The sequence below is a fragment of the Phyllostomus discolor genome, chromosome 5 (genome assembly GCF_004126475.2).
Source record: "Phyllostomus discolor isolate MPI-MPIP mPhyDis1 chromosome 5, mPhyDis1.pri.v3, whole genome shotgun sequence".
Classification (NCBI taxonomy): Eukaryota; Metazoa; Chordata; class Mammalia; order Chiroptera; family Phyllostomidae; genus Phyllostomus; species Phyllostomus discolor.
The window spans coordinates 57,918,983-57,937,110 of NC_040907.2; the positions used below are offsets into that span (position 1 = coordinate 57,918,983).

General features: G+C 34.4%; 1 protein-coding gene and 1 pseudogene across 1 annotated transcript in view; both read right to left on the reverse strand.

Moving 5' to 3' along the window:
• Positions 1–18,128, reverse strand: part of USP33 (ubiquitin specific peptidase 33) — a 56,615-nt gene that overhangs the window by 14,814 nt on the left and 23,673 nt on the right. The window contains 10 exon segments of the mRNA XM_036026311.1: positions 427–472; positions 2,623–2,656; positions 3,287–3,357; positions 3,484–3,656; positions 4,792–4,881; positions 4,883–4,914; positions 6,353–6,493; positions 9,102–9,516; positions 10,691–10,769; positions 12,090–12,203. Of these exon segments, the coding sequence (XP_035882204.1) occupies positions 427–472; positions 2,623–2,656; positions 3,287–3,357; positions 3,484–3,656; positions 4,792–4,881; positions 4,883–4,914; positions 6,353–6,493; positions 9,102–9,516; positions 10,691–10,769; positions 12,090–12,203 (1,195 nt within the window).
• On the reverse strand, positions 12,674–12,764 carry LOC114498159 (annotated as a pseudogene).

Here is an 18,128-nt window from a genome sequence, read left to right on the forward strand (position 1 = left end):
AAAGAGAAAGGCAAGATTAAAATTCTATTGTTTATATGCTAGATAAAGTTGTCTATTAAATATACATGTTGAATTAAGTGTCACGGTCAAACATCCTGCAATTATGATAATCTGATTCCTGAGATGTTAAAATGTGGAAATAGTGAAACATGATACTTACTAAGGTTACAGCTAATAGGTTTTCTAATTTTATGCTTTATACCTGCAAAATCCTATAATGTTTTATTAAGTTATGCTCAACATAGTTTCACAGGTAAGGATACTTACTTGGAATGTAATTCAGTATTTTAAAAATGGATAATCCTAACAGGGAATATATAACAACTGGTCAAGAGAACCAGTCCATTCCTTACCCATGTGAAAAAAACTTACTACTGTTTATGTTCCTACCAAATAAAAGAAACTGAATTATAATAAACCTCATACCTCAGGAAACTTTTGTACTTTACAAAACTTTACTCCATTCCTCAACCTAAGGGGAAAAAAGAGAAAAACAATTAAGATGAACCAATTTCCCATATGATTTGACAAAAGCTTTAGTATTTTCAAATATTCAATAAAATCTTTTAGAATATTCAGGGACAGTAGGTGCCACACTAAAGATGCTCACTAATGAATTATATGCTACACGCTAAAAAATGTGCACTAATAACACATCGGAGTCCCTTATTGTAAAAAATTACTTAAACTAAGATATCAGTAATAAAAATATAAGGGATTGTGTGATTCTTTGATAAAAATTAATTTTTTGTCAATGAGCAATCAAAACAGAAACAAACTCATAGACACGAAGAAAATGATGGTTTCCAGATGGGACAGGGGTTAAGGGGCTGGGTGAAAAAGGTGAAGGGATTAAGAAATACAGCTTGGCAGTTACAAAACTAGTCATAGGGATGTAGAGTATAGCATAGGGAACACAGTCAATAATATTGTAAAAACTATGAATGATGTCAAATGGGTACTAACTTATCAGGTGATCACTTGGCTAAGTTATAAAAATTGTCTAACCACTATGCTGTACCCCTGAAACTAATATTGAATGTCAACCATCACTGAAAAAAAAAGAAAATTAATTTTTTAAAACAGATATCCTAAAAAAAAACAACCCCCCCAATATCCTATTATTTATGGCCTTCCTATTCCTTTATTAACATCCAGATTATCAAGTCAAACTGGGTAAAATAAAATCCCAATTTCGTAGAAGTGGTTGATCAAGTCAATGTATTATAACCTTTTTTTCAAATTAAATGTATTGGGTAATACTGGTCAAAAATTACGTAAGTCTCAAGTGTACAATTCTATAAAAATATAAAACATCATGTGCTCACCACTCAAAGCCTAGTTTCCTGCCATCATCATGTATCTGACTGACCCCCTTCACACTCTTCATCTTTCCCCCAACCTCCTTCCCCTCTGGGATGAATTTGTTGTTGGTTTTGTTTATATATTTGTTGCTTTCTGTTTTATATCCCACATGAGTGAAAAATCATATGGTTCTTGTCTTTTTCCATCTAACTTATTTTGGTTAGCATGATACTCTCAAGATCCATCCATGTTGTTGCAAATATAACCTTTATTCTTAAATGTGGAAACAACTCTAGATAAATAAAGGCTGAAGTAGATACACGGTTCTTTGCCATCTTCACTAGTATTATCTTTGTCCTAGCTGCAGGGGTTTTTCCAAACAAGGTGCCCCATTCTAGGCCAACACCCTTTTCAGCTAGATACTGCTTCAAGGACAAACTGCAAATACTTTCCAACTCTCTAGAAGTGTAATTTTTTCAAGTACAAGGCAGCCTTTGCTCCTTATTGACCAAACATGCCATTCCTGTTTGCCATGCAGAGGACCAATAACTGCAGATCAACACTTCCCTGTGGTTATTCCCAACACACAGAAGTTCATATTATAAAGATTCTAGGTCTTACTAGGAGGCTATTTTTTTCCTATTATAGGGATTTTAAGATATTTACCAGTTTACTTTATCTCAAACTTACTTGCCTTCAATTTACCAATTACTTTTCTAATTTACCACCAAGAAGCCTTCAAAGCCTGAATTTATTACAACAAGAAAAAGGACTACTAGTAGATATAAAGAAACAAAATCATACTTTTCTTAACTGTTGTTCTATTCTGCCATCATACATCAGGTAATATCAAAATTGGTACAAGCTTTCTGTATTTTATGTGGATTTCAAACTGTGTATCTTTACAACCACTTTCACTTTCTGAATCTAGCCTGTTAACATGGTAATCCAGAAGACAACATCTTCTTATTTATGATAACAAAACTTCTGTGTAATGAAAAATGTATGTTATACATCCCATTATATCTTTTTTAATGTGCTTGGAAAATGTTTTATGCAAAATTACATACTTATTTTAAATCTCAAAACACACTTTCAGATCTTAGATAAGCCTATTAAATTTATTAAATATTTGCCTCAAATTTGTTTTACAAAACAACCACCCTCTTTATTTTTATTAGGACAAAGTTCACTAGTCTCTGTTTTTCTAAATAAAGTAGAATTTAACTCCACATGCCCAATTCAAATAACCAAAAAAATTAAAAAACTATTTAAAATAAAAAACATGCAATTGAAAGCATTGTCAATGACACTTACTTTTTGCATTTTTCACAACTGTACATATTGTCACCTGAAAATAGAACACATCTGGTCATTCCTCTCAAAATAAAACGAAGACATTTTCTTTTGGCTCTGCAATTTGTTCAAGTTCGCCACATGCTGACCTTGCAGCATAGTAACACACGGCTCACATTTTTTAGTCTCTGCTCAGAAGTCAGCTCACAATGTTTACCTTGCCCGAAGCACCCTTCACCTCCCTCTCTTTTCAACCTTAATGGCCCATTTACTCACTCAATAAAATTTACTGACTGCCTGTTATATGTCCAAGCAAAGTGCTGGACATGTAAGAATAATGAAGGATCTTAAATGTTATGGAGGACTTCACAGACTAGTCCAGATATATAAGTTTTTTATATTGCTTAATTATCTCCTCTTTGAATCCCTGAACAGTTTTAAGACACCTCACAAAGTACCTTGTTGTATACTATAGGAATTTGTATGAATTATTTCAGAATATGACTTGTAGCATTTACATCTGTGTGTGTGTATAGCCACGGAAGATACTGTGGCAATATGGGCAAGTGCTACTTAAGCTCCTTAAAACTTAGCTTTCATGAATGCCTTTTATATTTAGTCCTACTAGTACTTTACATCACCACAACAATTTAGCCAAAGATGAAAACTGTTTCATATTTCTTACCTTTTAGTTCATCTCTAGCGAAGAAGGCAGCAAGACAATCTTGCAAGGTTACTATTGGACCCCAAAACCAGCTAGGGACACATGAGACAACAAACCTGAAACATTATTGATAGAAAAAAAAAAAGGAAGTGTTCTGCCAGTACAGCAGAAACAGCAGTTTTAACAATCAATTGATTTAAAAAAGAATACATACACACCTCTTCACATATTCCATGAAAAAAGCTATCCACCCTTGTGGAGCATATGTCTCGCCACATGATCCTGCTTTGACTATGGAAGTTGGATGACTCGATGAATGCAGCTTAGCAAGGTCTTCCTTGCCAGGAATTGGCAAGGATAGATCTTGAAATGTCTCGAGGGTTACAGACACCTGAAATTGTTTTGTATTTTAAGAATGGGATGAAAATAGTGTAGTACAAACATTTATGAGGATAGATTTTAGACTGCAAAGATCAAATCAAGTTATAATAAACATAAAACCGCTTTATGGTAGTAACAGCAAAACACTTGCTCTAAAACTTCCTCTAAACTTAATCTTTGTGTAAACCTTATGACATTAACTACTAACATCCCATTAGTCCAGGATACTGCGGCACAGAGAAATACCTCATATCCAGCCACTGTAGCTTGAGGTCCAAACTCTCAAGCACTGCTGCACTTATTTACTTTTGCAAATTACCTCTCATGATAGTTTTTAAATATTGTTTTTAAAACAGTTGTAATACTTAGCATGTAATTTTAAAACAGCTGAAGACATTTCAGGATAAGTTCATTTAAGTATTGGGTACCAAATTAGCATACATAAAATGACCTTATTTAAAGCCCTTAGGTTTGACTTAAGATTTTAACACAATAATCAAAAACTTACTTTTGTTTTTTCTTTTTTTGAGAGATGTCATTTTAATTTCCGTAATTATATTCATTCCTGCACTGAAGTAAAACCACTCTTAAGTTCAAAGAAACCCAGGGATTTAGAAGTATCAGTGAGAAACTCATGATAATTTTAATGTATGCTCTTGTGTATGCGTTTGACACTACCTTTATTATCTGAGCCCCAAACTTTGAATGGGAAAATATTTACAAGCCGTACAACCAAATATAGAAGATACAATCACAGCCTAGTGCCTGCGAACAGCAACGGTTTCTCAGCATATTAATTTCATCAGCCTTAAAGGAAGATGTGTGTTACCAATTCTTATTGCTGAGCAACATATCACCTTTGTATTTGTGACCAGAGATGAAGAATGGAGTTAATTCTTCCTGCTAATGCATGCCTACCCAATGGTGGGTCAAAACTCATCCTTGAAGGACTATGTTGCTATTACTTCCAAAAACCAAATTCTACTCCTAGAATCAATTTTATTGATATCAACACAAGAAACACATGTATAATCATCAGTAGCTCCTTGCTACTAATGAAGAGTTAAACTTTTCAGACCATTTTGTCAGTTTTTTTATCAGCATTTGACAGAAATTCCTGTGTATTATAATTCCTTCATACTCACCCTGTCACATGTCAGACACTGCACTGAACTAATGATTGTTCCATCAAATATGTCTGAAATAACACTTCGGTATTTCTTATGCTGTTTTTTTTCTCTTTGGGGATGATGCAGATTGAGCTAGGACTGAGAAACAAGTGTTAAAAAATTTTTAAAAATCAAAGTAGTTCCTTTACCATTTTCTCTTGAATCTTAAAAATTTCATAGCAAATAAATTTCATAGCAAAATTTACTATGCTTAAGAAATCTGTCAAAATACCATTCAAGAACATTGCTTAAAAAAAGAGAAAAACCAAGTGAAACAGGAGGGGTTCAGTTCCCCCCGATCTTGACTTTAATCAGAACAGTTTTGCTTTCACTAGTTTGTTTTTGATTCCAAGTAAAGCTATATTTGAAGAAATAATTCTGTGATTAAGTTTGAGAGTTCTTTATATTCTAGATATAAGTTCTTTGTCAGTTAAGTGATTTGCAAATATTTTCTCCCCATCTTAATAGTATCTTCTACCGAGAAAGTTTTAAATTTTTTTCTTCTATGAATCATGCTTTTGATGTCTTTAAAAATTCTTTGTCTATCACAAGGTTAAGAATTTTTTCCAATGTTTTCTTCTACGAGTTTAATAGTTTTACATTTTATAATACTGGAACTCTCATTCATAGCTAGTAGGGATGTAAAATGATACACTCAACAAAAGTTTCATATGACATTAAGCATAAAACTAACATAAAACCCAGCCCTGGCTGGCGTAGCTCAGTGGACTGAGCGCGGGCTGGGAACCAAAGTGTCCCAGGTTCGATTCCCAGCCAGGGTACATTCCTGGGTTGCAGGCCATAACCCCCAGCAACCGCACATTGATGTGTGTGTGTGTGTGTGTCTCTCTCTCCCTCCCCTCCCTAAAAATAAATAAATAAAATATTTAAAAAAAAAAAAAAAAAAAACACCTAACATAAAACCCAATAATCCCACTTCTACGTGTTTAAACAAATGAAAACTATGTTCACACAGAAACCTCTACACCAATGTTTATAGCAGCATTATGCATAGTTACCAAAAAGAGGAAACAATCAAATGTCCTTCATGAATGAATAAACAGTAGTACAGTCATACAAAAAATACTAGTAATAAAAAAGAACTATGCACACATGCAATATGACTATTATCTCAACTGCATTATACTAAGTGAAAGAAGCCTGTTTCAAAAGACTGCATACTATCTGATTCCACTTATGTGACATTCTGAAAAAGGCAGAACAAGAACAGAGGAGAAAGCAACAGGACTAATGTTTAGAAGGGGCAGGGGATAATGTGTTTACAAGGTGTAGTATAAGGGAATTCTTTGGGATGTTGGAACTGTTCTATATTCTGTTTGTGGGGGTGGTAATAAGAGTCTATGCCTGTGTTCAAACTCAGAACTCTATACCAAGGTGAATTCTATTGCATATAAGTTTGTGCCACACACAATAAAAACACTTTAAATCATGGTTGTGTACAATCATGCTGTTGATTTTAAAGGACTGAATACTATTTCATAATTAACACTTTAAATGAAACATCTGAAACATCTACCTTTTTTCTGTGTGGGAGCCAAGCCTGGCCACAGATTGCCTGATTTGGGAGGGCTTGCTGATAAACGTGGATTAACACCTTCGTTTGATGGAAGGATCTGTGGTGTAGACAGGTCATTCAAATGGACGTCAGTAATATATTCTGTAATATTTAAAATGTGCGTTATTACCTTAAATAGTAATTTTATTCCACCTGTTAAATAATGTTAATTATGTTAAAGGTTTCTTCATTTGCAATGATGAACACAATTTACATTAATAAATGCCAGTTGAAATACTTGACAAAGAACTCAGGGAAGTAACGGTGATTTTCCCTTTAAGAAACCAATTCATGTTTATAACACATTACTGTTGTAGACAATTCAAGAAGTGAGCAGTGGAAGTATAAAGCCAAAGCGATTCATATTTGTTCTAATTTAGTACTTTTTAAAAAGATATTTAGGGCAGTTTTTTTAAAGCTTTTAAAACACTATGGGGGAAAAAACACTATCTTCCCAAACTAACACAGTAATCAAAATCAAAGAGGAAATTTAGGCATAAAATAAACAAATTATTTTATTCTTACTGTGCTAAATGAAAATTGACCTGTTTGTCAGGAAAGAACTTTTTTTGGAATTAAATTATGAATCAAGAAAATATAATCTCCACGAGCACTATCTTGATTCAAGTTTGCTATTGGATTCTCAGTACATAACATGCATTCCAGAGTAAGGGACTATGCTCAATAAGTATTTGAGTAAAGAAAAGAGAATTGTTTGTAAGAGACCCTGGAACAGAATAACTTCAGGGATTTTTCCAAATAAGCAAAATAAATTACTTCCATATAGGCATTTCTTATTATCTCCACCATGACTAAAAGTAGACTGCATAATTTTAGGGGAACAGAAGGAAGCAGACTCACTCCAAGCCTTTGAAGAGAATGAAGTTAATATGATCTAGGTAAGGGATTGGCAAATGTTTCCTGTAAAGGATCCGATAGCAAATATTTTAGGTTTTGTTTGCCATATGATGGGGGACCCAAAGAAACCCCCAAAATTTATTTTTAAATGTGTATTTATTCTTATATTCTTAAACTTCAGTCACCTTCAAAGCACTCGCCATTTGACGCAATATACCTATCGAGACATTTTTTGCACTGCTCAAAAGTTTTTGAACTTTTCAGTTTTGATGCCTTTTACTGTTCCTGCCATTTTTTTGTTTCACCTCTTCCACATCAACAAAACATTTCCCTTTGAAGACTTTTTTCATCTGGGGAAACAAAAAAAGTCACTCAGGGTGAGATCAGGTAAATAGGGAGAGTGGGGCATGGAGGTCATGCCATTTTTGGTCAAAAACTGCTAAGCATCCAGCACAGTGTGGGCAGATGTGCTAGCATATAACCCATCACAAAATGGGCAAATGCATTGAAAGCATCTTCAAAAAAATTCACTGAAGCTGAACGTAGCCTCTCACAATACCACCAGAGGGTACACTGATACAGATGGGTTTCTAGAACAGTCACAAGCCAGGGGAGCCTATACTACAAAGGGTTCGCTCTGCAGAAGATAATTCCAATCTTTTTTTTGGGTAACCCATCATATAAGGTCTTTGTCACATTTTTTTTTTTAAATCAGGTCTTTAAAAATGCAAAAGCTCAGATTTCTGTTCTAGGTCATTATTAAGTTAAGGGAGCAGTAAAGAGCAAGTATGTTCCTTAACCAGGCTTTTTACAAGGAAGGGCTAGACAGCTGTCTAAACTGTCTTACAATGCTGGTATTTCATTAACTTATGTACCTTCTAAAAACAACTCAGCTTCTGAACATAAGGGCAGTATAATTAAGGAGCCTAACACATTTTCCTGACTAGAAGGCATTTATGCACTGTACCTAGGTGAACCACTAGTATTCTTCTGTTTAAGGACATATCCTTTTCTTTGAGAAGAAATTTGGGTTAATTCAAATACCTAAATAAACTGTTTAGCAGTTCTCATTCTTCAGTATTTATAGAAGATAATAATTATTTCAATAACTTGTTTGCCACTTACTTAAAGATCAGAAATTTAAACCTCACATGACTTAATGTTATGTTTTGGAGGAAAAATACCACATTAAGCCAAGATAACTTAACTCTTGAAGAAGTAAATGTGAACTACAAAGCAATCTAGCTCAACATCTTTCATTGGACCTCCTGCTCTTTCTCAAAGGAACACTGACTAGTATGAGAATATATCATAATAAGGTTCATTATAATTAAACTCTGACCCTAAAGCATACACCAAACATTTTGTAGCTGATGTGACTCTGATGACAGCAATCTAAATCTAGTATCGTACAAGTTTACAAAAAAACTATAATCGGATTACTTTGCTTTTTCCCAGGATCTTAACAGAATCTGCTTAAAATGACATTAACTTAACATTCTCATGCATATATTGTTAAACTTGACTACTTAGAAAGCCCAAGCATGACTATTTAATTCCTCCTTTCTTCAAATTAGTGTGGTTGAACTATAACATCATATACTACACCTAAAACATTAAGCTAAAATTATTAATCACTATTTCATTTTTATTATGCTAAATATAAGCTGTGAACATTAGCATACAAATTAGAAATGTGTTTTGATTTGTCACATGCCATGCTAATTTTCCCTCAAAATATCTGAAAATGGTGAAATTACAAATATAATCTTAAATATAAATGTATAATGATATTTTACACTCATTCTAGACCAATGAAACAGTACCATTTTCAAATTATTAAAATTGTCACCTGAAGCTCTGCTGTGTATTTGCACTTTGACAGTTTCTTGGTTGTTCAAGTCAACTGTTTCAGACACAGAGTCTCTATCTTTATCTAATTCTTCAGAATTTACTTTATTAATCTTATTACACATCTTCTCATTTTGCCAATCTTTTGACATTTCTGAATTGTTTTCATCATCCTGAATTAACATGGTTGTTTCATTATTATCTTCAGAAAAGCCTCTAGAGACATTGTCATTTTCTGCTTTATCACTGCTGCTACAAGATTCACAGGACTGAAAATCTGCATCTGACTGGCTCTTGTCTTCTTCCATGGTCTCCTCAGTCGTTATCGTTTGAGGATCTTCTTCTACTTCCATGACCTGTTCTTTCAATTCTTCATGAAGCAGATCCATTAAACATCGAAGAAATTCTTGAGCATCCTAATATAAAAGCAAAGTAGGTATTACTGATTCATTAAAAATGTTGGTATGTAGAAACTTAAGGAAAAATGTACAGAATGTGGTTACCAACTGATATCAACTAAATGTGTAGCATTAGACCAAGGAAATACAACTTTGTAGAACATAAGGCATTGGAGGGATGGGAAACACTAAATTCTAAAAAGTTATCTAAATAAAACAAAAATAATTATAAAACCAAAGCTGATCCAGAGATCAACTTTAACAGTGCTATTTTTAAAAAGTGGAGGAGGAAGGTATAAAAAAAAACATAGCTTTGCTTCATGTGACAATTCAAAGAAATGTCCTAAATCCAATATTTTATAAGTTTAGCTTAAAATTAAAGCTTTATTCAATCTTATACTATATCTCAAACAGAAATCCTTAATCTACCTGAAATGCTTAAATATAAATTTGTAGGCCTCAATTCACATCTATAAAATTACAGTGTCTGGTGTTCCAGGAATCTGCACCAAAAAAAATTAACAGGGAATAGGTATTGTTTTGAGAAAACAAAAGTATGTTAGGGCCAGGTTTGAATATTAAAAAGATATTATATAAAGCTATAATAATTAAGACTACCAATGGTACTAATATAAAAAAACACAACCAAATGGATTAGAAAGCCCAGAAATAGACCCTATTTTATATATTAATGTAAGCACAAAAATCAATGAGAAATATTTTAAATCATATTTAAAAAGTCTTAAATTTGTAGTATGATGCAATCTGTAGTACGATATTGTTTGTGAAAAATAAAATTTGGATTATATTGTAATATGAAATAAATACCATGTAGTAAAGAATTAAATTTTTTTAAAATGTAAGCATAAAATATAGAAAATATAGGTGAAAATTTATCTCTGGTGATAGAACCTTTCAAAGCTTAAAGTACTACAAGAAATGTATTGATATATTTATCTATGCCAAAATTAGTTTCTAAAAAAATGTAAGATTATAATAAGGGGGGAAAATCTAAGCAAAAATAAGATAAAAGATGATTCCTGGTGAATAAAAACACAAGGAGAAAAATAATAAACAAATGTACAAATATATAGGAAGAAATACAAATGACTACATAATAGCATAATGCATAATAGCATTTAACAAATTTATTAAAAATTAATATTACAAATAAAAAGCAGTGAAGACTAACCTGCTGAGAATACCCCCGAAATGTTGGATTTACAGTTTTAATTCCTTGAAACAGATTAGTAGGCACAACGGATCCTGGCCTAAGGAAAAAAAAAAAACATTTTTAATGAGAAATTTGTGATTTTTAGTTTATTTTAGAACTTAGCAATCAAGAATTAAAGGTATTAAATTGAAAAGTGTTACTGTTTAAAAAAAATCATTCAAAATTGCCCAGTATTATGTTTCAAAGGCTTGTCAGTACAGCTTATTACTAATATTTAGGTTGTATTTTATTGTTCTCTTCCCTAATAAAATGATCATATTCCACTATATGTTTCAAAAACAATTACTTAAAATAAAATTTTAGTTACTTAAACTTTCTTGGATAATTAAGGTAAGTATACCTAATATACTATCTAAACAAAATGTTAAAACCAGACATCAAATACCCTGGAAACAAAAACAAAAAGTAAACTAACATATGAGATTTAATTATTTAGAAGTCTGTGCTATGACACTTCTGAAATTTAGTAAACTTCCAGGAATATTAAGTTTAAAGTTGAGTTCAGGGCAAAGAAGCTTAATGCAGAAAGGAATTTAGAGAGCCTATGGCAGCACTGGATAATATCCAACAGGAACAAATTACAATCAAGGATTCGGCTCTTTCATGTTAGTGATCTGAGTAACATTTACCTTCACATCACAAAAGAACTCATTAAAACCTTTCTTTTTTCTCCCAGAACTACCAAAATGACAGTAGCAACAAATTTTTAACTTAAAACTAGTCTTAGTATTTTTTAATACTAAGTAGGAAGTCAAACATCACAAAGAAAACTGAGGCACTTATGAGCATAAGAATGTTAAAACTTGAAAAACTATTGAAATTTTTACATTAGAAATCATTAAGATCTCAAAAGTCTCACATAAAAGCAATTTTTAAAAACAATTTTAAAAGGATGGCTTTGATGATTATTTTCTTAGGGGTAAAGCTGGGTAGTTCTTTGGAAGCATTAAAAAGGACGAATGGTAAAAGCAATTTTCTGAAGAGCTTTAAAAGAATATTAGGTAAAACATCACAGCAAACAATTATTCTTCTAATGTTATACTTTAGAGAAAATAAACATAAGCAGAAAAATGAAAATTTGTACAGGTATCTATGGTCTGATTTTAGCGTTGTGAGAATGCTCTCTCCTGTATCAAAACTCAAAAGTTTCAGTAACAGGAGCTTCAGCAGTTCAACATTATACCTGCGGTCCAGATGATTCATTTGGGTGTTCAGTTTCAAATACAACATGCCCCAAAGTGAACTTGCTCTCAAATCTGTCTCTCCTACATTTTTCAGGTCCACAAATGCACCTGCATCCTTTTAATACTTATGATATTCACTTTAAAAACACTAAACAAATATATTAAGTAGATACCTGCTTTTATGCCACAGTTCCGTCATCAGTTTAAGATAACTTTTACAAATGGCTGGTTTCTTGTCTGTTCGAACTAGTCCTCCACAATCAAGAAAAAACTGTGTCAAAGGTGGGCTAATTAAAAAAAAGAAATGAAATGTATTAGAATGTAATCAAGCTTAACACTGTCTTCTCATCATTCAATGAACTGACAGCACATAGAGTCCTCTATCTGTTACAGTTTTGCTCATGTCCTCAATGTGGTGAGATCCAGTTAATACTATCACAAGTGATTTAACCCCTCATTCTTGAGCAACCCTCTCTTGACCAATGTAATGTACTTTTCTTCTTTACCTCTCTGACAACTCTTTATTGTTGTCAGCTCTGTATTGACAACTCTTTATTGTTCTTCCTGCTCTTACCAGGCATCTAAATACCAGAGGTCCTCAGGACTTCATTCTGTAACTTTTCCTCTCTTCCCTACATACACTTTTCCCTAGGCGATATTAAATTTTCACATTTATGCCAATGCCAGTCAAATTTACAAAAGTCAAACATTTCACCTTAATTCCAGATTTATATCAAATGCCCCAATACGTGGCTGTCTTGGGTATCTCAAATTTAACATGCTCAAAATTTAACTTTCTGGTAAGAACAGATACTACAATTGATCTTAGCCGAAGGCCAAGAAGTGATCAAAATTTAACTTTCTAGTGAATCTGCTTCCTCCAAGCTTCTATATCCCAATAAGTGGTTCTGCTATATATCCAGTGGCTCAAGTTAGCAATTTATAACACAAGGAGCTTGAATAACTTGAAGAAACGTCCATGAATCTATTCAGTTATAGGAAACGAACTGAGCAAAAGAACCAAATCCTGGCATGCAATAAATTAGCTACCATAAAAAGATATTCCATGCAAGTGGAACCAAAAGAAAACAAAGGTAGGTATACTTCTATTAGAAAAAATAGACTTTAACTCTAAAACTGTAACAAGAGATAAAGAAGGTCACTATATAATGATAAAGAGGTAAATTAATCAAGAGAATGACATTTGTAAATATGTACCTAACGAACAAAGGAGCACCTAAATATATAAAACAAATATTAGCAGATCTGAAGGGAAAAATAGATAGCAACAGAGTAACAGTAAAGGACTTCAATACTCCATTTGCAACAACAGACTCATCATTTAATCAGAAAAACCAATAAGGAAACACTGGACCTAAGCTACATGTTAGACCGGATGGCCCTAACAGACAGATACAGAACATTCCATCTAACCATTTCTTACCTACACTATCTTGCGAGTTACTCCACAAGAAAGAGGAAGTAACTTCTCAGAAGTATTAATATATTTAGTTGTAGTTATTCCACACAATTTTCTAAATGGGGACATTTCAGAAAATGGGAAGAAAAAAACCTATTTGTTGAGACAGGATAAGGGAAGAAGTACAGAGAGATTTATAGAATTCTGTTGGCTAGGGGAACTGAATAGAATTGTTAACTCTGTCCCATATTACTATTAATATGTATTTATTTTCCCCTCTCACTCTTTTTTTTATCATACTACATGTGGAGTCAATACATGGCTTACCCACCACCTGTGAAAAAGGGGCCCCTGCCCAAAAGGCACGTGTGTAGTTTTGGGAATGGATTAGAACTCCTTCCTTATCTCCTTTTGGGAGTGGCTTCCTGTCCTGTAAGGGCTTTGTGAGCTTTTCTTTCTGCACATACACACTAAGGTAATGTAGTTTACAGTCTTGTGTAGGACAAATGCCTTCTTCTGGGACGAAGGCATTTCGTCCCAGACTAGAAGTGTGTTCTCTCTCACACCAACCTCCCTCAGTGCCCTCCCCTGTAATATGAATAATAAACAGCATGTCCACATCTGCTAGTCAACCAGATGGGTTTTTTCAGAGTACACGAACACTTAAGCAACTCCTGGGTTTGGGGCTCCTGAGTTACAATTGGTGTCATGAACAGGATATTCTGGAAAATGCCCCCACAGAGTAGACTGCATGTGATAACATGTCCAGTGGGGGAGGCTGGGTATATATAATCCTAGAAATAAAGGGGGTAATCCTGGGGTGGTGCACCAGTATTGGGGCTGCCACCGATGTTCCTGCAGGCCTTGCAGAGGACCTGCATGGGGAAAAAGGAAGAGGCAGCTGAAGAAAAACTACAGCAGTTAGAGGGTGAGCTTAAATTAAAGAAAAAAATAAGGATTCTAAGTCTAGTCCTAACCCATTCTTGAAATTTTACCTTTGCTTTAGATTTTGTCTTGTTTGTTTTGAAAAGGAGAGGCTTAGGTTGCATTTTAGACTAATTAGAATTGTTTTGCTAAAGGTCTTAGTAAACGGAGTAAGATTTATGAAATGTATTCATGAATTTGTCAATCTAAAGAATGCTAATTACATTTAAGTTGGAAAATATACATATGGCTTTAGTAACAAAAGATGTAAATTATGGCAATACATTTTGAAAGAAATAGAATTAAAGTAGGTTGTTCTAATTTCTGGATGAGTTAAAAGGAACTAAGAAAGTTGCAGAAGGATTGTGTAGAGGAAGAAGCAAAAGACAAGCAAATGAGAACATCATTTGCTTTCTCAACCCAAATTAATTAGTCAAATTATGTGTATAGACTTTGTGTTCGGTCTGCATCTGTATGATCTTCGTGATATGTGTTTGTGTTTGTATTACATGTGGTGTGTTTTCTGCCTCTGGATGGCACAATTAGGGTATAATATTTTACTGGCCTAAAAAAAGTAAACACATAAATTAAGCAGGATCCTGTGATCTGCAAAAATTATGTAATGTGAAAACAAGTTTTAAGTTTAATTACTCTCTTTTAAAGTTATTACCATAAAGAATGTATTGTTTTACAAAGTTTCAATTATAATCTTTTGGTTAAGTTTGTTTGACAGCCTTCCCGAAGTTCAGATTTTAAAAGACTTTAATTGAGAAATGACTGTAGATTATTCCAAAGTGGCCACTGGAATACCTCAAGGATTTTTCTCCGTCCTTTATAAAAAAGAAGTTTTGAACTAGTTAGGCCTATTGAATACGCTTAAAGCACATGGGAAGCTTTGTAAAATAAAGAAGTAATATGTACTGTTTGTATACATCTATTTTTACTATTAAAGTAGATGTTCTAGAGATTATATGAGTTCTAATATACTTTCAATTTGTAATTTTAGTTATCTTAAATGTTTCAGGCAAGCAACTTCCTTCATCAACTGCATTATACCGAACTCTGTACTCATATCATTTTAAGTTTTGTCATTTATACAGTCACTGTTTTTGCTCTAATACATTTGCAAAAATATATATTATGTCTTGGGATGGTTCATGGAAAACACTCTGACTTGTTTGGGATTGCATATTTCTGAGAATGGATTTTTGGATCATGTCTTTGAACTAAGTGTACATTGCTAGAGCTCTGTGAATTGACTGGGTTTATAGAGGTGCTTGCAGATGATCAGGGTAAACAGAAATTAATTATGGGCTGTAATAAACTAAAGATAATTGTGGCTTTTATAAGCTTTTTGTGAAAAAATATTGCTAATTTTTAATCTTTTGTTTTTCAGACATAAGAAAACTTTGTTTCTTAAAGCCATTTGGCAAAGTATACTTCTTAAGCCAGTGTTGAATTTTGAGGCATTTATATTTTTCTCCCTACCTGAGCCCTCTGGAATTTGGAAGCTCTTCATGAATGATTATTATTCTTTTCATAGCAATATGTTTACTTGCATAAATCCAATAGGAATCTGATTCTATCATAATATGGTAAATAAACCCAGTTTCCAATTGTGATTTTTATCAACTAAGTGTGGAATGTCATGACAAAGGAGTCTTGTCTGGACTCTGGATGCCATCAGCCATAAAGAATAAAGATTGACTTTAATGCCAATAAACACACCTTGGGGAAATGGCCTGGAACCTTACTTGATCACATGGTCCATGGTAATTTTTCCAAGTAAGAATTGAAGATTACTTTCCTGAAAGATGGCAGGGAAGAACCTCAAAACATTTTGGAGAGGTCAAGAACTTGAGAAACTCATCCAAATCTGCAGGTACCTACTGCAGGCAAAGCCTGAAGGCAACTATGTGGTTTGGATTCCCAGCCCTGAGAGGCTAGTGAAAGCTCAGTCTAGGAATTCCCTGTAACATTCCAGCCAAGTAGAATGAAGAAAGCTTTATATGATCAATAGTGTTTATGTAAATAATCAGGCCAATTTGAAACTGGACTTAATACAGTAAATTAATTCGCTCTTTGATAAAAAATGAGAGTGACTTTAGAGGAGGAAATTATGTTTTAATAAAATCTATTGTACACAATTATGGAAAATAGACTCTAATTCAGTGAATTCTCTATAAAATTTTGTTTCTCACCTATGAACTAAACTGTATCCTGAATTTTTCCAGTTTTCTTTCAAACTAACATTTCATTTTTCTTTCATCCTTTGATTTGGAATTATTGAGAACTGCTGATGCAGTATCAATCATACAGATTTACCTGAGCACCTGATGATATCACCAGACATTTAACCTATAGATATAGAGGATACAACAGACTGTCACTGCTTAATTTCATTCCAACAAAAGTTTTGCATTTGGAAGTCTTCTCATTTGGCACTCTTGCAGACTCAAGAACTGGTTTATGATTTGCTGTGCCCATTAACCTTTGTATTCTTTCTGTTTTCACGAATGTATACTTTGGCCTTGTTGACCTGCTTTCTCTGTCAAATTCTGGGGGTTGTCTGGTTGCATTCTGCATAAAGAACACCTTCCCTCAGTGGCTGGTAAATCTGGCTGCTCTGAACAACCACTCAGACTGTTGGGTCTGCATAGAGTTCCCCACCCAGGCCTCTACTGGCCTGCCATGGTGGATACGCCCTGTGAACCAGAAATGCTGGGACTGACTATAAGGGTGGAAGGCTTCTGACCCCCTCTTCAAAAAGACGTGTGAGAAGGTGTTTTCCCTCATGAGAGAAAAGGCTAACCACATCAAACCATAGCTCATGTATGCAGTTTGGGAGGATGTGGGTGGCTGTCAGCACTACAGGTAGAAGTACGACAGCCTGTACCCATATATGTTGAAAACAAAAACAGGACTACAAATGAAATTGTGCAGTTCACAGGGTGAATGACAGCAACCCCATGCAAGAATATTACAGTACTGACTGCTACAAACCATTGGTGGCATTCTCTCTTCCTGAGTCTCTTTGGTTTCTGTACTGCACTTTTAGACTTAGGGCGTAGCCTTTACTGTATCTGTGGTATATGGATACAAAGTGCCAATATATTCAACCCACAGACCCCTTCCTGGAAGAATTAACACAAAGAATGTGAAGTGGAAAAGCAATGTTGGGGTGGAGTGTGAGGTCAATACATGGCTCTCCCACCACTTGTGACAAGGGCTGGCCAAGAGGCCTCTAGCCAGAAGGAATGTGTATTGTTTTGGGAATGAATTGTAACTCCCTCCTTATTTCCTTTTTGGGAGCAGCTTCTTATCCTATGTGACTGCTTTTAGAGCTTTTCTTTCTGCACATACACTCTAAGGAAATTTAGTTTAGAGTCGCATGTAAGACATGTGCCTCCTTTGTCTGGGACCTAATAACAAATCTCAAACTGGATTCCGGACTTCCAGCAAGATGGAGGAATAGGTGGACGCACCGTACCTCCTCGCACAACCAAGATTAGAACAACAACAATTTACAGCCAGATAACACTCAGAACTGACAGAGGATTTATCTGAATGGAAGTCGGACAGCCAAGAAGTTGAAGTAGACCCGTATATCCAGACTGGTAGGAGAGGACAAGCCGGGCAGGCGCGGGTCGGCAGAGCGCAGAAGTTGGGGAAAACTTGGCGCGAAATTGGCGCAAAAGCCATTGGGCGAGCAAGAACGCAGCGGTGGGCCCTGAGTACTCAAGCTGCGGCTGGCAAACCCAGTGAGGCGGCGATTGTGGACCAGGGCAGAGCTCGCAGCCCAGGATCCCAGAGCAGGGTCTGAGCCCAGGAGAATAGAACTACCACCATTGTTCCCTCCCACCCCCGC